General features: G+C 54.1%; 2 protein-coding genes across 14 annotated transcripts in view; one reads left to right on the top strand and one right to left on the bottom strand.

Annotated features, from left to right (window-relative positions):
* Nucleotides 1–16,734, bottom strand: part of TTLL1 (tubulin tyrosine ligase like 1) — a 30,667-nt gene extending 13,933 nt beyond the window's left edge. For 3 of the 11 annotated variants that reach the window (XM_045062474.1, XM_045062473.1, XM_045062476.1), the window contains exons 1-4: nt 7,481–7,597; nt 1,686–1,894; nt 836–1,016; nt 66–200 (exon numbers count right to left, since the gene is read on the bottom strand). In XM_045062474.1, the coding sequence (XP_044918409.1) occupies nt 66–200; nt 836–1,016; nt 1,686–1,894; nt 7,481–7,593 (638 nt within the window). In that variant the 5' untranslated portion in view covers nt 7,594–7,597. Of the gene's footprint in view, nt 1–65; nt 201–835; nt 1,017–1,685; nt 1,895–5,976; nt 6,261–7,480; nt 7,598–10,953; nt 11,025–12,199; nt 12,259–13,266; nt 13,299–16,139; nt 16,273–16,382; nt 16,403–16,610 lie in introns of those variants that run through there. The other 8 variants (XM_045062480.1, XM_045062477.1, XM_045062479.1 and 5 more) reach the window with 8 other exon arrangements.
* Nucleotides 16,539–22,132, top strand: LOC109501832 (translation initiation factor IF-2-like). Of its 3 annotated transcripts, XR_006601173.1 has the most exons (3): nt 16,752–16,915; nt 19,368–19,617; nt 22,078–22,132. XR_006601173.1 is itself a non-coding variant. In XM_045062484.1 (2 exons), the coding sequence occupies exons 1-2, from the start codon at nt 16,539–16,541 to the stop codon at nt 19,372–19,374; spliced, it is 384 nt and encodes a 127-aa protein (XP_044918419.1). In that variant the 3' UTR covers nt 19,375–19,716. The 3 variants fall into 3 exon arrangements, 2 of the variants coding, with proteins under 2 accessions (XP_044918419.1, XP_023113551.2); XM_045062484.1 differs by lacking the exon at nt 22,078–22,132 and having other exon boundaries at nt 16,539–16,915; nt 19,368–19,716; XM_023257783.2 differs by lacking the exons at nt 19,368–19,617; nt 22,078–22,132 and adding an exon at nt 17,335–17,714 and having other exon boundaries at nt 16,539–16,915.
* The last annotated feature ends 265 nt before the right edge of the window (nt 22,133–22,397 follow it).

Consider the following 22,397-nt stretch of genomic DNA (forward strand, 5'->3'; position numbering starts at 1 on the left):
TTGTCTCTGAAGGGCTGCGTCTCGTGAGCTGCCGACCAACAAGACAAAACCCCAGCGACTCTCACATGTAACAGCGCAGTGGGCGGTACGTAGACACCAGCACGTACAAGCGCAGGTCAAACTTCCTCCCGCCGATCAGCAGCGGGTTGTTAATGTACAGGGAGATCACGTAGGCCTCCTTGGTGGACTGGGTCACAAACCTAAGGGCGGCGGAGACGGTCAATATTAGATGGCAGAGTCCAAAGACCCCCGTCGCGTCGGGGGGAGAAGACGGCGGTGAGCTGGCGTCCACGTGGGAGCCCCCAAGCCTGAGACCCCGCCCCAGAGGACAGTGCCAGCAGCCCCCCCCCCCCCCCCCCCAGGAACCCACCAGGGAAGTGCTCCCTGGGCCTGACCCACCTGGGGGCCGGCAACGTGCACTCAAACTTCAATGCTCCGCACAGGGAGGTGACCCTGCCACGCCCGGGAACGGTGAGCCACCAGCCCTCCGGGAGAGAACCACCTCCAGCATCTCTGTACAGTTCAGGACCCGCAAAGGCAGGGTGGGCCCCAGACAAAACCGCCTGGCCTGGTATCTCCGTTCTGGGGAGCCCTCGAACGCTGGGCAGAGACCTGACCTGACATGGCCTCGCGCTACCCCTGCTACTGATCACAGACACTCCCGTGTTCGCCTGTCCCATCCCCGTCTTGCCCCCGTGATGGTGCTGCTACTGTCCCCAGTTTACCCAGGTGAAGCATGTAAGCGTCCACAAAACAAAAGGTACTCAGACGGTAAGTGTAGACAGGGATTCAGACCCACACACCCTGGGCCCCGATCTTAAGCAGGCGCACTCACGAAGATGTTTTGCTGTCCCGGGACCACTTTTTGATCTGCGAGAGCTTGTTGATCAAAAAGATGCCCTTTCCCTGGGCTTTGCCACAAGGTTTCATGATCCAGGTGCTGGAGGGGCTTTTCCTGAACTCCTCCACGAACAGGTTGTAGTCCGCGGGCAGCATGTAGGTGACCGGAACAAAGTCTGCAAGGTGAAAAAGAGGGCGACGGCGGGTGAGCTAGCCCAACGGCGGCCACGGACGGAAACACACTGCCACGGCCTTTCCGGAGGCTGCTTCATGCCCTCTGCCCCAAGCCAGCGTCTGAAGATCAAGGCCCTGTGCCGTTCAGTTCCCGTACAATAACCTCATCGCCCGTGTGCTAAGCGCTTTACAAACCTGTAATGCCCACAGCAACCTGTTGTCATTCCCATTTATCAGATGAGGAAACGCAGGCCCAGAGAGATTGGTTATATAATTTTTCCCAGCTAGGTAAAAGGATTCTGGAACTATCCGGCAGGCCAGCCCACCAGATGGAACCGGGACACGCCGTTCCGCCTGGGAACAGCCAGATGCGGTAGTGACCGTGAATTCCAAAATGCAGCTTGCAGCTCACGCCGTTTCCCTCCATCCACACACCGGGGACACTCTCTCCCTCGCATGCACCACATTCCCTGGGCACCCATGGAAACTCAGATCCCAACGTGAGCCCCAGCCTGCCCATTCCAGACACACGTGGAATGAGAGAGGCGCCTGTCACAGCTGGCACGAACATGTTCACCCACCAAAGCCAGCAGTCGCCATCCCGGTAGCTCGTGTGACTAAGGAACTCTAGGATTCATTTAACACACGAGCCCAGTGAAAAAGGCACAAACCCAGATAGAGGTATTTCCCGTTTTCATCTTTTTCTGCCAGGGGACTCCCTTCTTTCTCCAGCTCCTTCCTGTATCTTTTAATATTCTTCACCATCAGATCCTTCCGGGTCAGTTCATAGTGGTTCGGAAAATGGTTGACTATTTGATCGTCTGAGAGCCGATAGCCAGTTTCGACACTAAAAACGTTTCGGATGGTTTGCACACTCATCCTAAAAGAGAAGCACAGAAGGGACGTGCAGGGCGAAGGCTCAGAGGAGGTCCCCGTGGTGGCAGTTCTCATTAAAGCTCGCGACCAGAAGGGCTGGCCCGTTCCCTGAGTCCCAGCACCCAGACCCGGAGATGCCCGGGCCACAGCGGCACAGCGTTGGGTCTGGTGACCGGCTGTGACCTGAACCTGAACTGAGGCAGGAACAATTCTGAGTCTGTCTTACAGTGGGCGGTGTCATTGCCCAGCACAGAGGAGATACTCGATAAATGCTTACTGATGAATCAATGATACCATTGACTGCTGATTACAAACTAATGAAAAATGGCCTCCTTCAGACTCTGAAATCAGGAAAATCATTTACACAGTATTGCACCCAAAGTCAAGAAGCACCCGGACCACTTTAAACCAAAATCACAGGGCAGGGGCGCCTAGGTGGTGGCTCAGTCAGTTAAGCGTCAGACTCCTGGTTTTGGCTCAGGTCATGATCTCACAGTTCGTGGGTTTGAGCCCTGCGCTGGGCTGACAGTGCAGAGTCAGCTTGGGATTCTCTGTTCCTCTCTCTCTGCCCTTATCCCGGTTGCGTTGTCTCATCTCAAAACAAATAAATAAACTTTAAAAGAAAATCACAGGGTGATTTCAGGGCTCTGGGTCATATTCTTGTAGAAACCGATGACAGGACAGCACCCGAGTAAATGAGGACGGTTGAAAAAGAAATTGATTCCCTCTAATCCTCTAAGAAACCCAGCCTCCCGGACACACCCCTCCACCCTACCAGCCCCTCAGAGAGGCAGGGAGGGAGGGAGGGGGCAGGAAGGACTGGACTGGCACTCACAAGGGAGCCACAGGCAAGGCAGGCTGGCATGGCTTCTTGCTCTAGGCCCCCACCCCACCCCACCCCGGGCACCAACCTACAGAGGGCCCCAAGCACCCAAAGGGTCTCTTCTGATTCTATGATCATTAGAATGATGGGGGAGTTTTCAAACTTTTAATTATGAAAGAGCTCAACCACAAGCAAAAGCAGAGAGGAGAGCGTAAGAGAATCCATTGCTCACTTTAGGGGCTGCAACCAGGCACCCGGTCTTGTCTTGATTGTACCCCACCTGTGCCCCACGGCACTGGCTTATTTGGAAGCAATTCCCAGACACGAGATTCCAACCAAAATGCTCCTGTAAGAATGTCTAACAGTTACGGACTTCTTAATATATGATATCCTACTAGGGTGCCTGGGTGGCTCAGTCGGTTGAGCATCCGACTTCAGCTCAGGTCATGACCTCGTGGTTCATGAGTCCGAGCCCCACGTTGGGCTCTGTGCTGATGGCTCAGAGCTTGGAACCTGCTTCGGATTCTGTGTCTCTTTCTCTCTGCTCCTCCCCCACCTGTGCTCTGTCTCTCAAAAATAAACAAATGTTAAAAAACAATTTTAAAGAGAGATACGATATCCTACTTCATACTGCTATCACAACTAAAAACAAGCAGCAGTGATTTCTGGATATCATCAAATATTAATCAGTGTTCACATTTCCCAAGTCATCTGATAAGTATTTTTAGAGCTTGTACAGATAAGGGTCAGGCCTTCTGATGAGTTGTTCTCTCTCTCCCGACTCGTTTAACCTACAGTCTCCCTGCTTTCTTTTTCCCTAGGCCATCTGTTTCTGGAGGACCCTGGGCCACCTGCCTTCTACGTCCTCACACGCTTCTTCCTCAGCCCAGTGCCCTGGCTCCCGTGCCACCTGTCAATCAGGAGTCAGACCGCAAGGCCTGGGGAGCTGCAGGTCCATTTGGGGCACACCTACAACTGGGCCCGCCACGCCGAAGTGCTCGTCAGCCCCGAGCTCAGCGGCTCCCATACTGGGCGGGCCTAGACCCTTAGGTCATTAGGGGAGACGAGATGGTGGACCCTCTGCTTTCATTTCTTCATGTGTTAGCAGGAATATTTCTACAAGGAGAAATGTCCCTTCATCAACAATCTGGACACCCCAAAACATAGCTCATAGAGGAAAGACTAACTAAATGCTTGATTCTTGCCCTTTATTTATCGGTTTTCAAGATAATGAGCTGCTTCCCTACCACTCTCGGGTATGTGATGATATATTCTGGGTACCTCTTACTGCAAAGCAAGGTGCCTGGTGTTAGCAACTTAAGACAACAACCATTGGATCAGATCTTGTGGTTTTGTGGATCAAAACATTTTTTTAAATTTCTTAATCTATTTATTGAAAGAGAGAGAGAAAATGCGTAAGCAGGGAAAAGACAAAGAGAAAGGGAACGGGAGAGAGAATCCCAAGCAGGCTCTGAGCTGTCAGCGCAGAGCCTGACGTGGGCCTCGAGCCCACAAACCGCGAGATCATGACATGAGCCGAAGTTGGATGCTCAACCCACTGAACCACCCAGGTGTCCCTGTGGACCAAAATTTTGGGCAGGGCTCAGGCGAGCCTGCCTCTGCTCCATGGGGCACGGACTGAGGCCACTCGGTGGTATTCAGCCAGCGGATGACCCCATTTGGAGGGTCCAAGAAGGCGTCGTTCGTATGTTTGGCACCTTGGTGGGCACGGCTGGAAGGCCAGGAGTGGCTGTAACTACCACACACAACACAGCTCCTCCAGCCAGAGAGGCCCCACCTGGCAGCTTGGGGCTCCCGCAGACAGTTCCCATAAAGGAAGGGGAAGCTGCTAGTTTCTTAAGGCCTGGGCCCAGACCCGTCTCACCTCGGCTCTGCTTTGGCCAAAATGCTTCTGAGACTAGCGCCGAGAGGCCTTGGGAGCTTCCTCCCTCCCTCCTGGACCCCAGCCGCCCCAGGAGGGCAAGCCCAAGCCAGCTGGCTGGAGGGCCACGAGAGATCTGTGGTGAGAAGCCACTGTGGTCCTGGCCAACGGCATCCAAGACCAGACAAGCCCCGGCTGGACCCCCCAGGTGACAGCAGGGGAAGCCCAGGCAGGATCAGCTAAGTCCTGCTGGACGAAAGGAACCGACCAGCCAAACCGATAAATGCGCGTGCTGTGCAAATGGTTGTTCCAAGCCTAAAGTTCTGTAGTGTTTGTTACACGCCATCAATCTGGCAATCGGTGATTAATGCATCTCCCTAGCGCAGCCCTGACTCCCATGTTTCACGTGCTCCTACTTCCTGCCCTATACTCAAGCTGTGATCAGAACACAGATACAGTTTCATAATATGTTTTTCTTCAGACTTTTTGTTACGCGATTTTCCAAATTGCTTTATAATTGTCCTAATTATTTTCACAGCTGCACCGTAATCCACTCGGTTAACTTGGTTACCTTTTCCTAACCATTTGACATTTAGTTGTTTCCGGTATTTTACCCTAACCAACTTTTTTTTTAACTTTTTTTTTTTTTTAATTTATTTTTGAGACAGGGAGAGACAGAGCATGAACAGGGGAGGGTCAGAGAGAGAGACACACACAGAATCCGAAACAGGCTCCAGGCTCTGAGCGGTCAGCACAGAGCCTGACGCGGGGCTCAAACTCACAGACTGCAAGATTACGACCTGAGCAGAAGTCGGCCGCTTAATCGACTGAGCCACTCAGGCGCCCCTACCCTACCCAATTTTTAAGACTCGATGGTACACAGAGTGCTTAGGACAGGAGCTCTTAAGGCACCAAAGGGCCAAAGTTACACAGTTCCGCTCTTTTCTCTCTCTGTCTTGTGAAGACTGGCTCCAAGATGCTTCTTCCGTGGTAGGAAGCAGGGAGTCGCCCGACACCCTCCCCAGCGCCGATTAATTACCCAGAGAAGCCAAAAGGGCTCGCCGAGAACTGGCTAAGCCCATGGCACAGAGCCGTGGGACGCAGAGCGAAAGTACCAAACTCTCTTCTTTCAGAGCTGCCATGAAGCAGGGCTCTGGCGACATTATTTCGCTCTACCTTCGAGGACGTGAACCCGATGCCAAAGCCCACGCAGGGGCTGCACTTCTCTACCAGCCTCTCCCCGTCTGCATTCCGTGCTCCCCCCGGGGAAACGTGATCGTGGTTTAAAGCACAGGTATCCTCAGCTGCCAGGGGAGCAGAGAAAGGGTCATCCCTGCAGTGGCTGCTGGAGATGGAAGCGGGCTGCCAGTCTACACCGCACCTGGGCCAGGGCCGGGCTCTGGGAGGCTGGGACCAGCCAGACAAGGTCCTCACTGTCATCGGGTTCACAGCAGCGCAGAAAGACGGGACAGGCGGGGAAATCCCAAATCCTGGCACGCGGCACTTGCTGCAGAGCACTGAGGGGAGCCGTCTGCGAGGCTGGAGGGGCACAGGTGGCTTCTAGGGCAGGAGGCTCGAGGAGTGGTGTGCGAAGGCCAGCAACCGCTGGCCGCTATCACATGCCACACGCTCTGTGCTTTACTGACTCATTCAGGCTTCCGACAGCTGTGTTTGAAGGGAAAGGTCAAGTCCTCTGCTAAGGGCCACGCAGGCAGCAGCGGGGGAGCCAGGGTGTAAAGCCAGGCACGACTTGGCTCCGGCGTCTGGACGTCTAACCGCCGGATGCGTGGCGTCCCCGAAGGATGGGCTGAGGAGGCAGAGAGCACCGCCCGTCTTAGCGGGTCGGCAGGGGAAAGCGTGCCGGCGGCTGCACTGGGGCGTGGGGGGGAAGGAAGTGGCCGGAACAGCAGGGAGTGGGTCTCAGGGAGTGGGGGACGCATAGGGTAAAAAGGCCTCCGGAGACCCACCAGCTCCCCTCCCTCAAAGGTTCGCTCAGGGCTCCGGGCCCGGGAGCTGCGGAGGATGGGGCCCGGCAAGATGACCACGGATCTGTGTTCGGGCACACGACCCTGCCAGAGGGTGGAGGCCAGCCTGCGGCGGGGAGCACACCAGGCCCGGACAAGGGAGGACACGGGACCTCAGCCCACGAGGAGGGGGAGGCGGGGCGGGGGCAGGAGGCGAGGACAGCTCCCAGCTTTCTGGCTGGAAGGAGCACCACCGGGGAGTCAACACCAAACACATTGCTCTCCCGTTCGTGCGTCTCCCTCGCTTTTCGGTTGTCGTTACCCAGTCCAGCCAGCGCCCTCTGCCCTGCGAGAGGAAGCAAGGGAGGCACAGGCCCCTCCCCCGCGGTCCCCTTCCCCAGCGCCGGGCAATAAGGCACGGACTGGCGCCGCCAGGAGGGGCCTCTGGCTTCTCACCCGACCCCCCACGGGATTCGCCAGGCCGAGTTGTGCAGAACCGTCCTGGGACTTCTGACGCCAGGCTGGTAAACGGGAGTGTGAGGGCACCCCACAACGCGTGCTCCCAAAGAACTTGGGATGAAAGATGTGTCGGGGGGGGGCGCCCCTCTGAGAACACAGCCTGTGCCTGGGCTGCCGCCATTCACAAGACTGGTAAGAAGCCTTCAGGGGCGCCTGCGCGGCTGAGTCAGTTGAGCGGCTCTTGATTTCCGCTCAGGTCATGATCTCGCGGTTTGTGAGACCGAGCCCTAGGGTCGGGCTCCGTGCTGACAGCGCACAGCCGGCTTGGGATTCTCTCTCTCCCTCTGTCTCTCCCCCGCGCGCACCTGTGCACGCTCTCTCTCAAAAATAAATGAAAATAAATGTTAAAAAAGAAAAAAGCAGGCTTCGGAAAAAGAATCAAATCCTGCGTTTCGTACTTACCAGTAGAAGTTCCAGTCCTCGTTTTCTGTCACTTGGACCCATCCTCTCTTTTCAAAGTTATTTATCAGCACCGACTTCTCGATATCAGTGACCCATTTCACTTTCCCTGCCATAATCCTGGAAGAAGTCAACTTGTTAGAGCTTTGAAACGGCAGTGGCCACAAGCTTCCCCTTCGCACACCCCAAGTTCGACCTGCTGGGCAGTGGTTCTCAGCCAGGGGCCACTCTGGCCCCCAGGGGACATCTGGCTGCGTCTTTTTTTTTTTTTTTAAGTTTATCTATTGATTTTGAGAGAGAGAGAGAGAGAGAGAGAGAGAGCAGGGGAGGGGCAGAGAGAGAGTGAGAGAGAGAGAGAGAGAGAGAGAGAGAGAGAGAATCCCAAGCAGGCTCCACACTGTCAGTGCAGAGCCCGATGCGGGGCTCAAACCCACGAACCTCAAGATCATGACCTGAACTGACATCAAGAGTTGGATGCTTAACCGAGTGAGCCAGCCAGGCGCCTCTGGCCTCGTCTTTTGTTGTCACAACTGGGGGCAGGGAGGCTTCTGGTATCTAGTGAGTAGAGGCCAGGATGTTGCCCAATACCCTGCAGTGGACAGGACGCCCCCCCCCCCCGCCCCAAAGCAAGTCCCCCAGGCCAAAATGTCAACTGGGCCAAGACTAAGAGATCCTGGCCTAAGCGGGGGAGAAAGACAGCAATCAGATAATCGCCACCCAGTGTCCATCACGAGGCACGAGGCAGGGACAGCACTGGGGCTGTGAGAGCCACGGCAGGAGCTGCCCATCAGGGTGGCTGGGGAGAACCACCCTGAGCAGGAGGCCCTGGAGCTGACTTCCAAAGGGTGGGAGAGAGCGCCTAACCCAGCGTGAGCACCCCCAGCGCTCCCTGCCTCTTCCCCTGCCCCACTCCAATTCACTCTCTGTAAGTGCCGGTGACGCTTACGTGTTTATCTGACCCCGTCACTCCCGTCTACCAGTCTCCGTGGCTCCCCAGTGAGCTTAAGATACGCAGACCCCTGCCCCTCACCCGCTTCGCCTTCCCCTGCTGTGTTCTCACCACACTGGACTGCTCTGCCCACACTCCACCCCGGGGCCTTGGCACATGCTGGTTGTCTCTGCCTGCAGCACTCTCCCTCCCTCTCAGCCTGGCTAAGCTGCTGCCCACTCACCTGCCAGCATTAGTGAATGTCACCTCCTCCACAAGGCCTCCCTGACGCCAGGTACACAGGCACACAGCCCCTCCGCACTCCTGCAGTTCTGTCCCAGCTAGAGGGCAAGGGGGCCGGCCTTCTTCCTCGCTGCTTTGTGCCCGGGGCCTAGCACTGTGCCTGGGATGTGGTGGATGCTCCATTCAGACTGACCGACTATGGCCCCAGGCCTGTCAGCACCACGGTGTGACTTGGACAAAGTTAAAAGGTGGGCACCCAGGTCTGTGCTTGCTTTCGGAGAGGGAAAGAGAAGGCGCTCCCGTGGGGCTCTCACACGAAATCAGCCCACTGCCTCCTCAGAGGAGGGACTGTGGTAAGAGCGCGGGCTCTAGGGCTTGAGTCTGAGGCCCAGTTCTGACACTCACTTGCTGTGTGACTCTGGAGAAGTTACTTAACCTCTCTGAACTTCTGTTTCCTTAGGCGTAAAATAAGAGGAACGACAGCAACCACCCATCTCACGGGGTTATAGTAAGGATTAACTGAACGAACACGTTAAGGCACTGAGAACAGGGTGCTCAAGAAATATCTGGTGTTATGACTGTCATCGTCCCCCTTATGGGTAAGGAAGCTGAAGCTCAAAGATTAAGAACCTGTATGAGAATCAGACTGAACGCTGGGGCGCCCGGGTGGCTCAGTCGGTTTAGCGTCTGACTCTGGCTCAGGTCATGATCTCACCGTTCGTGAGTTCGAGCCCCACGTCGGGCCCTGTGCTGACAGCTCAGAGCCTGGGGCCTGCTTCGGATTCTGTGTCCCCCTCTCTCTCCGCACCCCGCCCCTGCCTGCACTCTGTCTCTCTCTCTCTCAAAAATGAATAAACATTAAAAAAAATTGAGGGGTGCCTGAGTGGCTCAGTCGGTTAAGTGTCCGACTTTGGCTCAGGTTGTGATCTCATGGTTCATGGGTTTGAGCCCCGCGTCGGGCTCTGTGCTGACAGCTCAAAGTCTGGAGCCTGCTTCGGATTCTGTGTCTCCCTCTCTCTCCGATCCTCCCATGCTCACACTCTGTCTTTCTCTCTCTCTCAAAAATAAATAAACATTAAAAAATTAAAAAAAAAAAAGGAATCAGACTGAACGGGGCGCCTGCGTGGCTCAGTCAGTTAAGCATCTGACTCTTGATTTCGGCTCAGGCCATGATCTCATGGTTCGTGAGATCGAGCCAGCACAGAGCCAGCTTGAGGCTCTCTCTCTGCCCCTCCCCCGCTCGTGCCTGTGGGTGCCCACGCTCGCTCTCACACACTCTTTCAAAATAAATAAATAAACATCAAAAAAAAAACCATACTGAAGGGACCCATGGTGCCCTGATTTGAATTGAGGGTGACCCGACTCTGAAGCACCACCTCTTTTCACACAGCCCTCTGCCTCCCTGGCCTTCATTAGGATGATGCCAGTGGCCATGGGGTCAAGGTAATCGTCCTCTGTGAGCCAGAAGGTGCCATATGTTAACGTGGAGAGTCAGCAGTCACCGCACAGAAACGACGGTAGGGGCAGCACGGGAGCCAGGTCCCCACGGCTGTTACCCCGCACCCCTCACCGAGCAAACTCCCCACAGTGTCAAGACCCACAGTGGAGCCCGGGAGCCCGGTTCCCCCCTTGAGTGCGGCCTCTAGAGCCTGCATCCCTGCCCAATCCGGCTCCAGCTCTGCTCTGCCCCCTCCAGTCCGACTGCAGACTCCAGGCCGGAAACGCCCACATCACCACCACCACCACCAGCAGGGGCGAAGTCCTATATCTCAGTGTGCCCCTGCCCCCTGGCACAGGTGCTGCCCCACCCCGGGTGACCCAGCACAGTGCCTGATACCTGCCCTGTGCTTTAACAGTCAGCAAATACTTCTGGGGGGCCGGGGCGGGGGGAAGGAGGGAGTTGTCCTGGGTGGCTTAGTCGGTTAAGCATCCGACTCTTGATTTCCGCTCAGATCACGATCTCGCAGTTAGTGAGATCGAGCCCCACGTCGGGCTCGGTGCTGACAGTGCGGAGCCTGCTTGGGATTCTCTCTCCCTCTCTCCCTCTGCCCCTCCCCTGCTCATGCTCTCTGTCATACTCTCTCAAAAAATAAGTAAACATTTAAAGAAAATGCTTCCCAGGCACGACCCCCAAAACCAATAAGGCAGACAGGACAGATATTCTCATCCCACTTTACTGAGCAAGGACACGGAGCCTTCAAGGGGAGGTTTTCCTGGTGCGCCCCCACCCCCCGCCCCCGGCTCCCCCTTTCCACTGTGTGGACAACGGGTGCTAAGGAAAACCAATCACTCAGGCCGGACCCACCATAGGTACTTATGGAGCCAACAGGAACGTCCAATTTCTCTCCTTCAGTGACTCGTGCTGCGGGTTCTTACCTAAAACAAAACGAACACGCAGACGAAATGTACACAGCACAAGACCGAGAGACAGAGAACACCGCAAGCCCGCGCCTCGCCACGGTATCCGGGACATACGTCTTCTGCAGAACAAGGGCACGCCGCCAGATGCTTCGGGGCCTCACTGTGCTAAGTATCTCTGAATTCTATTACTTTCTGGCTCCCGCGGCCTCATTGAGCTGCCGTGACACTCCTTCATTTCGCGCACCCCTGCTTGGGCGAAACACCACCACCTCCCAGCTGCTGCTCCGGATCCAGCTCCGCCAATCACACAAGGCGCGGTTCAAAGGCCGCCTCCCCCAGGGAGCCGCTCTGGTCACTTTTTCCCTCCACCAAACTTCCTGTATCCCTCTCCTGGGATACAGTCGGCACACAGAACTTTCTGGCTTGTGTTTTAGTTCTCTGCGTACGTTCCTTCTAGAAGTGTGCGAGGTGAGGGCTCTCTCAGTCACCTGTTTCCTTCTCATCCCACCGATTCTTTCTAGGTTCAGGTGGGAGCATTTGCAACAGAGCTCACAGTCCCTTTGGCAGGCCCCATTATCTCCAGATGGCGGGCTCAGTCGGTGAAACACGCGACTCTTAATCTCCAGCTTATGAGTTCAAGCCCCACACTGCGTGTAGAGATTACTTGAAAAAAAAAAAGGAGGAGGAGGAGGAGGGGCGCCTGGGTGGTCCAGTCAGTCAAGGGTCTGACTCTTGGTTTCAGCTCAGGTCACAATCTCACAGTTTGCGAGTTCGAGCCCCACGTCGGGCCCGGTGCTGACACTGCAGAGCCTGCTTGGGATTCTCTCTCTGCCACCACCCCGCTCACTCTCTCGGTCTCTCTCTCTCAAAAATAAATAAACTTAAGAAAAAAATTAACAACAACTAAAAAGGAGATCTGGACACAGACACAGGCAGAGAACGCCATGTGACGACACAGGGTCGTACAGACACACGGGGAAGACGGTCACGGGAACATGAAGGCAGAGATCACAGCGATGCTGCCACAAGCCAAGAAAAGTCTGGGTCCGCCAGAGGCTGGAAGAGACGAGGAACCCGCCCCAGATTCTTCAGAGAGACCGTGGGTCCACCGACACCTTGATTTCAGACTTCTCGCCTCCCTGAGCCACCCACTTCGTGGCCCTTTGGCAGTACGGCCCTCGGAAACTTACGCAAAATAGAACCGTCCCAGACACGAGGAGACGAAGAAGAACCTTCCACCCATAAAGGGCTTTAAATACGCATGTGGCAGCGAGAGCACAGCACAGTGATGGGCGACAGGGCAGACCAGTTATTGATGGTTAAAAAAGAAGAAAAAGAAACGAACTCAGGCCACCTCTCCTTTAAAGACACACAGGACTTTTCAGAAACGCACCGAACCAGCACGGTCACCACCACGGAGAACCAACGATGAGGCAGCCTGGGAGGGGCCAGAGCACCAGTTGGCAGGTTCCTCTGCACCTGAACCCTGGAGACGGTTCGTTTCCGGTGCTCGCATGCCCACGGACGCTCGCTAGTTCTCTTGGGGGCCTCGGCACTCCCCCCCAAAACGGGAATGAAAGCCACAGGTCCTTCATGGTATTGCGGGGGTCACGGCACGGTCGGCAGGGGTGGGCCTGGCACACCACAGGGACTCCGGTTCACTGGGTTGGAAATGAGTGCCTCGGCTCTCCCTGATTCGGCCCTGCACACTCCTCCACTCCGCCCCACCTGCAGTGGGCCCACCGGGCCCTTGGCTGGGTGCTGGCGACCCTCCCCACCCTCTCGGGGTCGGTAATTGCATTTGTATGCTATCACTAGAAACAACGGCTACCATTCACGGAACACCAGGACCCACGGGGCACAGAGCTGGGCAGTTTGCCCCCGCTCTTCTCTACCACGGGTACCGTTCTGGCTCCCGGGCTGTCGGGGGGCAGGTGTTCTCCCCATTTATAAGATGGGGACAGTGGGGCTCCGAGAATAACGGGCAGAGCACAGATAGCAGCCTGAGGACACCCACACTCGCCTCCCTCCCACAGTGTCGACTGTCAGTTCACCCACAGGGCCGGGGGTGGGCTGATTCGTCTCTGTCCCCCAGCACCCAGCCGGGGCCAGGCACAGTGAAGGGGGCTCAGAAATGGTCTGCGGAACAGGCGAAGGAGCCAGCTGGCCAATCCGCCCCCGGCACAGAAGCTGGGGCTGCCTCCTTCCCAACCCTAAGAAATACTAAGCCCTTTGCCTTAGAAAAATCAAGAAATACCTGACGTCAGATGGTCTTCCTGTTACTTCCTCCTAGAAGAGGGGAAAAAAAAAAAAGAAAGCTAGGTTAACAGTAGCCTGCATTGAACTTGATAGGTCGCCTCTCTAGTGGTTCCCAGGAATGCGCGTTAAAGCCATTCGGTCTGCTGCTTTTCAAACCGAACATCAGAAAACCTAACCCAGAAAAACAGTCAGTTGTGTGCTGATCTCTACGCTGACCGTGCTCGAAATCATAGCGGACTGTTGTCACCTCCTAAGGTACGTCAGCCAGGCAAAGGCATTCGGAAACCAGGCAGTTGGCAATTTTCAGAACACGGCGTGGGACCCACTCCTGGGGCCGGTGAGTGGGACCTTCGTAAGCGTGAGGACAGGCTGGCACAGGGATGCCCTGGGGTCTGTGCTTCGACAGCCTAGCTTCTTTCTCACCCACCCCCTCAGCACCGACAGCGGCTCTGTGCCGGGTCCGTGACGGGAGCCACAAAGCTGCCTGGAACGAGGTGCCCGTGGACGGTGTTGATCCAGGGAGGCAAGAAACACACCCCATCCGCTGAGGGCCCCAGCGGCAAAGTACGTCGGCGCCCCAACAAAGCTCAACTGTGGTCCTGAGGGGGAAGTGGCTACTAATTCATCCAGCAGCAAATGGTGCCAGCTCTACTCCAGAAGATTCCAGATCTGTCTATATATCTCTCCCCAGCGTCCCCGTAATCCCGGATGACCATGGCAGGCTCCCACCGGCTTCCTTAGTGCCGGCCGCACCCCAACGCACCCATTCTCCGCCCGGCAGCAGACTGACCCCTTTCACACGCACCTAGCAAATCGCGTCACCCTGCCCCTAAGCCTCCAGGGGCTTCCAGAACAAAGCACCCAGAATAAAGCTGTCAGTCTGCCGATGACTTGCAAGGCGGACCCCGTGAAATCTAGGCTTCCCGTCACCTCTCGGACCTCGTCTCCAGCACCCTCCCCACGCGCCAGCTCTCTTCACCTGCTCACACCCACCAAGCCGCATCCTGTCTTGAGGCTTTGCTCTTCCCCCTGCATCTGGCCCCTTCGCAAAGGTCAACCTTTCCGAGTGGCCTTCCCAATTCCCAACCACTCACCACGCTGTCGCTTTGCTGCCCGGTGGCACCCCGGCTGTGCCCAATCGTTCGGTCCCGGGCCAACTCAAAGCATGGCCCGTGAACCCGCAGCAGCCGCACCACCAGGAGTTTGTTAGAAAGACACATTCCTGGGGCGCCTGGGTGGCGCAGTCGGCTAAGCGTCCGACTTCAGCCAGGTCACGATCTCGCAGTCCGTGAGTTCGAGCCCCGCGTCAGGCTCTGGGCTGATGGCTCAGAGCCTGGAGCCTGTTTCCGATTCTGTGTCTCCCTCTCTCTCTCTCTGCCCCTCCCCCGTTCATGCTCTGTCTCTCTCTGTCCCAAAAATAAATAAACGTTAAAAAAAAAAAAAAAAAAAAAAAAAGAAAGACACATTCCTGAGCTTCCCCCAACCCCTACACCGACGCACATGCTCAGACTCTCTGGGGGTGGGGCCCAGGAATCTGTATCTTAATAAGCTCTCAGGTGAGATTCCTACCCCTGCCCAAGTTTGAAAAGAACTGGTCTAGGGGCGCCTGATGGCTCAGTCGGTTGAGTGTCTGACTTCAGCTCAGGTCGTGATCTCATGGTGTGTGGGTTTGAGCCCCGCGTCAGGTTCTCCGCACTGTCAGCACAGAGCCTGCTTCTGAACCTCTGTCCCTCTCTCCCTGCCCCTCCCCTGCTGGTTCTCTCTCTCGAAACTTACCCAAGAAACGTTTTACAAGAATCTTCAAAAAGAACCGGTCTAGTTCATGAACTCGGTTCCCCGGTGACTCCCTATCTTTGACACACACACCTCCCACCAGGAGAGCAGACATGTTGTTCCGCATTATTGCCTGCTGAATCCCCTGCGTCCAGAATAGTGTCTAAAAACAGCAGGTGCTCAATCAATATTTGACAAATTAACTAAACTAAGGGTGGGAGTTCCCTCCGCACACCATCAAACAAGTGCTGTCTGCGCCAAGTAGAGAACGAGGCACGGCCCAGCCCCACAGGGGCCGTCAGCCCTGCAGGGGACAGAAAACCAGTAAAAGCACCCACAGATCCCAGTTTTTCCAGGGGCCTGAAGCAGACCTGGAGTTGGGCGGATTTCTGCTGAGCGAGAGAACATCTCGGGGAATAGCTGGACCTACAACCCCAGGAGGACAGAGCTTTGCCAAGAGGCCTTTCACATCCCGGAGTAACGACTACATCCAGTTACAGCCAGGACAGCCATTCAGGAGAAAAAGCAGACAGAGGGAAGAACTTCCATTCATAGAGTCACTGCACTTTTCTGCGTCCAGCCATAAAAACAACAACAACAACAACAACAACAAAAACCGAAGCCCTCTCTGTCTCCATCCCCACTACCCTCCCCCCCCCCCAAACACTCTGGTCAGTATCACTTTCCACAAAGTCCCAACGAGCCCAGGATTCTAAGGGCATTTCGATTCCTTTCCGGCCAGTCTTCCTTGAGAAGGAAAAAAAAAAAAAAAAGCCACCCTTAAAGAAAACAATAGCTCATAGTGAAAAACAAGGACTTTCCGCACCGCTGGATGGCCACCATCCATGTCCACACCCCACCGGGAGGCAGTGCCAGCCTCCACAGCAACTACTCAGCACTCTTGGTAATCCCCCGGGCACAGAGCAAGACCAACCTTTCAGCGCTGCCACAAGCCAGCACTGAAATGTGCTCATTAAATGTTTTCGTGAACAAAGAACCTCTCTGCAAACCGTAAACGGCTTACAATAGGATACTTTTACTTCTCGAACGAATGCCCTGTAATGCCCCAGCTACTCTACGGGGTGCATGGCTACCTACCCACTCACTCCCACTCCCTTTGAGTGATGAGGGCACGGGGAGGGGCAGTGCCTAGGTCCCATCCCTCAGAGAAGGGCGAGCAGGGCGGGGGACACGAATCTGCCTCCAGACCACAGCTGCCGCCACAGGTACACCGCGCCCTGCAAAAGATGCCGAGAGAAACAATACAGACTGCAAATGAATGGGAAAAGCCCAGGAACGATGAAATGCGGGGATAACCCATATGAAGAAGAATGCAATTACAACGAGCGGGCAGCGCAAGGAAAGTCACAGGAACTCGGAGGAAAAACAGGGGCACAGTGATCGGCGCAGGCTTCCCGGGGGCCGCGGGTCCGGCAAGCAGCACCTAAACCACACGGTCGCGGCCGCGTAGACCCGGGCGCCCACGCTCGCTCGCGCATGCGCACCCGCCCACCAGGAGCGGCCACACCCTCGTCCGGGGAGGCGACGGCCTCGGCGGCGGGACCTCACCTGCGGGACCTCACCGGGCAGGGCGGCCCCGCGCCGGGCCCCGGCCCCGCCTCCAGCCCCACTCCGGCGCCGGCAGCAGGACGCCGCTCGCCGCCCCGCGGACCGGCCCGCCGCGCGCCGCGCTCTACTTCCGGGGCGGCGCTCTGGCAACCGAAGACGCGGCCGCTGGCGCCGCGACTGCTTCCGGGGTCACATTTTCCCGGCCGCTCCCTAGGACCCCCGCCCGCCGCGCGCTCGGCGGAGATCCTAGAAGAGCCGGCCCTCCATCCCCGGGAACCTCGCAGCCTTCAGGACCCAGGAATGAGGTTGAGAAGGGTCGGGGCGCGAGGTGGAGCCTGACAGTGGGAGGCAGAGCCGTGGGGTGATTAGGGCCCGGGGTCCGGTCCCCTCGGCTGCTCAGCTAACGTGTGTGTGCGCTTGGCGCTGTCGGTAGTGCCTCCCTTGGCGGGTGCGTTGTCCTTAGGTGACATGTGCTCGGCACGTAATAATCAGTACGGGGCCTACTCAAAGGTCACCTCATTTGCGAAATGTCCCCTGACCGTGGCGCAGGTCTAGTTTCTCTAACTGTATTTTGTAAACTCTATCAGGAAGAGGCAGCTTGGCCCAGTGAGAAATTTAAAACCAGAGCCAGACCTGGATTGAGCCCTCGCTCCAAAGTCCACTAGCTGATGTGGCTTTCGGCAGGTCACTTCCCTTATCTGACCTTCAGTTTTCCTGTCTATAGCCGGAAAGAAGAGAAGCAGAATTTTACGTCCCTGCTCTGATACATTCTAGCTGTTTGGGCACAGGCACCTCCGATCCTCTCCATTACAATTTCTCCCCAGAGAAATCTCCGTCTCTCAGGGGTGGAAGAGATTTTAAATTCCTGGTGCATGGCACCTAGGAAGTCGCATCACTTGGCTTCCCACATCCTCCTGCCTTATGCAGCATACGTGCCATTCCAGATGCATCACCAGCAGCCAAAATACTGGAAGGCTTGGCGACAGCCAATGGAAGGAGACCAACATCACAGGGAAGAGCAAATAGTAAAAAAAAAAAAAAAAAAAAAAAAGTTGTGGCCAATATGGAAAATTAACTGGGAGCTAGGTGATCCCAGAGGGAAAAGACAAACTGAGATCACGTAAACGTAGTTTAAAAAGTTTTCAAGGGCTAGGGGCTCCTGGGTGGCTCTGTCGGTTAAGCATCTGACTCTTGATCTTGGCTCAGGTCATGATCTCGCCAGTTCGCGAGTTTAAGCCCCGCATCAGGCTCCCCACTCTCAGTGCCGAGCCTGCTTGGAATTCTCTCTCTCTGCCCCTTCTCTGCTCATGTGTGTGTGCTTTATCTAAATAAATAAATAAATAAATAAATAAATAAATAAATAAATAAATAAAAGAAAATGTGTTTTTGAGAGAAAGAGAGAGGAGGAGAGGCAGAGAGGGAGGGAGACAGAATCGCAAGCAGGCTCTGCGCAGTCAGCACAGAGGCCAATACAGAGCTCAAAGTCACGAACCATGAGATCATGACCTGAGCAGAAATCAAGTCAGATGCTTTTCCAACTGAGCCACCCAGGCAGCCCCAGCCTGTATCTTTTATTGTCTGGATTTTAGTAGCACAAAAATATTATTTTGTAATTTTTTAAAAGCTACAATAAAATAAAGTTAAACTTTTTTCAATTTTGAAATGGCAGTCTGAACATACGTATTTCCCTTCATACCCCCAAATCGCAATGAAAAAGCAGAAGAAATAGACAAATACAGTAGAAGATGAATCATTCAGGATTCTAAATACCAAAGGCATCCAAACCAAAGAATTACTCTATCAGGTTTTGTCTTAAGATCATCTGTTTCTCATGGAAATGCAAGCTGGTGCAGCCACTCTGGAAAACAGTACGGAGGTTCCTCAAAGAACTGAAAATAGAACCACCCTACGACCCAGCAATAGCACGACTAGGTATTTATCCAAGGGATACAGGTGTGATGTTTTGAAGGGACACACGCACCCCCATATTTATAGCAGCACTATCCACAATAGCCAAAGTATGGAAAGAGCCCAAATATCCATCGATGGATGAATGGATAAAGAAGATGTGGTATATATACACGATGGGATATTACTCGGCGATCAAAAAGAATGAAATCTCACCATTTGCAACTACATGGATGCAACTAGAGGGTGTTATGCCAAGCGAAATTAGAGAAAGACAAATATATGACTTCACTCTTGTGAGGACTTTAAGAGACAAAACAGATGAACATACGGGAAGGGAAACAAAAATAATATAAAAACAGGGAGGGGGACAAAACACCAGAGACTCTTAAATATGGAGAACAAACAGAGGGTTACTGGAGGGGGTTTGGGAGGGGGGGATGGGCTAAATGGGTAAGGGGCACTAAGGAATCTACTGAAATCGTTGCACCATATGCTAACTAATTTGGATGTAAATTTAAAACCATAAAATTCAAAAAATAAAAATAAATAAGATCTTCTGTTTCTCAGTCATGCCTCTGGGTTTGCTGAGGATCAATGGCCATATCCCATTGTCACTGGTGCTGGAAGATCCAGCAGGCGGGGCGAGATTCATTGCCCATGTCAGGTGGTCCCCGTGGGTAGAGTGACGACAGGAGATATTACATGGTGAGGTCACAGCACGGGTTCTGGAAAATCCCAGTTTGTGTGTTTTTGAAGGATAACAATTGTATAAAGTCCTAAGCTGAAAGTGTGCAAATGTAAGTGCATTGGTTGTTAAGTTCTTTTCAAGGACATTACTCTCTTTAGGTGCTAAAATAATGGAGTTCCAGAAATAGTCTTTACCCAGGACGGATCCGCTTCCAGAACTGGTTCTCTGCATGAATGACTACCTGCTCTAAATCTGTGACATAGTTGGGAAACTGGAAGAGATGCTCCCGACAGACAAAACAGTGAGGAATTCCTGGAAGATGTGTTCAGAACCGATGAATGGGCGGCAACCCCGATAAAATGGGGACAAATACTCCCCACCAAGCAAAAGAGAAAAGCTCCTAAAAAGGTGCATTTTCTTTTTTTTTTTTTTTAATTTTTTTTTTCAACGTTTATTTTATTTTTGAGACAGAGAGAGACAGAGCATGAACAGGGGAGGGGCAGAGAGAGAGGGAGACACAGAATCTGAAACAGGCTGCAGGCTCTGAGCGGTCAGCACAGAGCCTGACGCGGGGCTCAAACTCACGGCCCCCGACGCGGGGCTCGAACTCACGGGCCGTGAGATCATGACCTGAGCTGAAGTCAGACGCTTAACCGACCAAGCCACCCAGGCGCCCCTTCTTTTTTTTTTTTTTTTTGACAGAGACAGAGTGCGAGCATGAGCTGGGGAGGGGCAGAGAGAGAGGGAGACATAGAATCCGAAGCAGGCTCCAGGCTCCAAGCTGTCAGCACAGAGCCCGACGCAGGGCTCGAACTCACAAACTGAGATCGTGACCTGGGCCGAAGTCAGACGCTTAACCGACTGAGCCACCCAGGCCCCCCAAAAGGTGCATTTTCTGAACAAAACCCTGGCACACCTCAGATAAGAAGCAAGAGGGAAGGTGAGAAAATACACATGTGGACAGTTGGCCAGAAAGTTAATCAATGGTGTGGCTGGGTCGTTGGTCTCCCCAGAGAGCAGTCTCCCATTTCAGCTGAAATGCCTTAGACCGTCTCAGATTGCCCAGACCACCATCACAAATCCCCAGACACTGGTTGCCTTGCACATGCCACAGATTTATTTCTCAAAGTTCTGGAGGCTGGGGAGTCCAAGATCAAGGCACCAGCAGGTTTCGTGTCTGCTGGGAACCCACTTCCTGGTTCACAAACCATCATCTCCTTACCCTGTCCCCACAGGACAGAAGAGGTGAGGGAACTCTCTAAGGTCCTTTTTTTTCTTTTTTTTTTTTTTAATGGGCACTAATCCCATTCATGAAGGCTCTACCCTGGTGCGCTAATCACTCCTCAAAGCCCCCACCTCCTGTCATCATCACGTCGGGGATTAGAATTGCAGCACATGAATTATGTGTTGGGGGGGGGTGTAAACATTCAGTCCACTGCCCCATGAGAATAAATAGTTCATGAAAGAGAGAGTTTGGACGAAAATATTAAAGAACAACAATGGCACAAAATTCAGCCAAAGGACAACTGAGCACCAAGGAAACAGAGTTAATACAGTTAATACGCTAGGTCAGGAGACAGCAAACCACTGGCCACATCCAGCCTGCCACCTGTTTTTTACAGTTCGAGAAAGCTAAGAATGGTTTATACCCATGACCATTTGCAATCGATTGGATGACAGGGAACATGCTAACTTTGAACCCCAATTTAGTGAAAGTTATCCCCTCTCCTCCCCCCAAAAAAGGAAATTCATCCTACTCATTAGTAGACCCATATTACAAAAACATATGTATATTCTCAATTATGTTTTTAACTTAATTCAAAAGTTGTGAAAATGTGTGGACTTTGTAAGTGGCAGAGCCTGGATTTGAACCCTGGAAACCTGACCATTCACACCACTGCCTCCCCAGAACATAAAGAACCGCCTTCTGGAGAAGACAGGTGCATTTTCTAGATGGTGCTCTGAGCTTCGCTTAGGGGCATTTCTGAAACCTCCCTACAAATCTAGCCAAGGTCCATCATCATTTCCATTCAGCGCCACCTAGTGGAACCAGCACTAACCGGGAGCCTGACTGGCCGAGTTTGCACCCTCTACTGCCCCTGTCCCTCCGTGCCTGGTCTCTCCGGGGCTCCAGGCCTTGGTGTTGTCACCTTAAACCAAGGAGGTGAACGAGAACAGCAAGATCATGCAGGTGAGGCTTTCCGGCCTCGCACTGCTGGCTCATGGGTGTTCAATAAACCTTATCTCCTGGATGAAATGTACCAGCAACGGCCGGTTTCCCAGGCCGGTTCCAAGGGACACTTGAAATACTGACTTGCGCATCGTTAGGGCCTTTTTTGGGACGATCTGGACCCAGCCCCCTCCCAACCTCTGCTCTCTGTGGCCCTCTGCCCTCTCTGCAGGTGGCCCCACTGCTTCTCAACCCCCCCGCCCCGAGAGGTCATCATGTGGCCCTGATTCCCTTCTCTACCCCCACCATCCGTGTCCCCTACACTGAGCTCTTCCTGCACAGAAGTAGGGACAAAGTCTGTCCAAGTGTCCTTCTTACTAAGAACCACCAGCTCCTGTGGTTCTTAGGGGCCGAGGGCCAGAACCAGCTCCATCGTTGGAGGGGCCCAGTGCAAAATGAAAACGCAGGTACTCTTGTTCAAAAATTATGAAGCATTTTAACAGTTACAGTAGCATTAAGCCAGCTGTGGGGCTGCGGGAGCATCAGTTGCCCAGGTGACAGCCCACAAAGCCCAACCCACCGTGTGCAGGACACCGGCCAGAACGCCCCTCACCGAACCCTCACAAGAGTCTTGCCCAGCAAGTGGTGTTCTCCCACCTTTTCTTTTTTTAAATTTGTTTGTTTGTTTGCTTATTTAGAGAGACAGAGTGCGAGCAGGGGAGGAGCAGAGAGAGAGGGAGAGAGGAAGAATCCCAAGCCGGCTCCAGAGCACGATGCGGGGCTCAAACCCGCAAACCATGAGATCGTGACCTGAGCCAAAACGGAGTCAGACGCTTAACCAACTGAGCCACCCCGGCGCCCCCTCCCACTTTTTACAAAAAGTGATGGCAAAATACGTAGAACATAGAATTTGCCGTCTTTACCATTTTTAAGTGTACAGCTCAGCCGTGTTAAGTATATTCATGTTGCTGTATAATCCCCAGAACCTCATCAGCTCGCAAACCCGAAACTTCATCCA

Source organism: Felis catus, chromosome B4, assembly GCF_018350175.1.
Source record: "Felis catus isolate Fca126 chromosome B4, F.catus_Fca126_mat1.0, whole genome shotgun sequence".
Lineage (NCBI taxonomy): Eukaryota > Metazoa > Chordata > Mammalia > Carnivora > Felidae > Felis > Felis catus.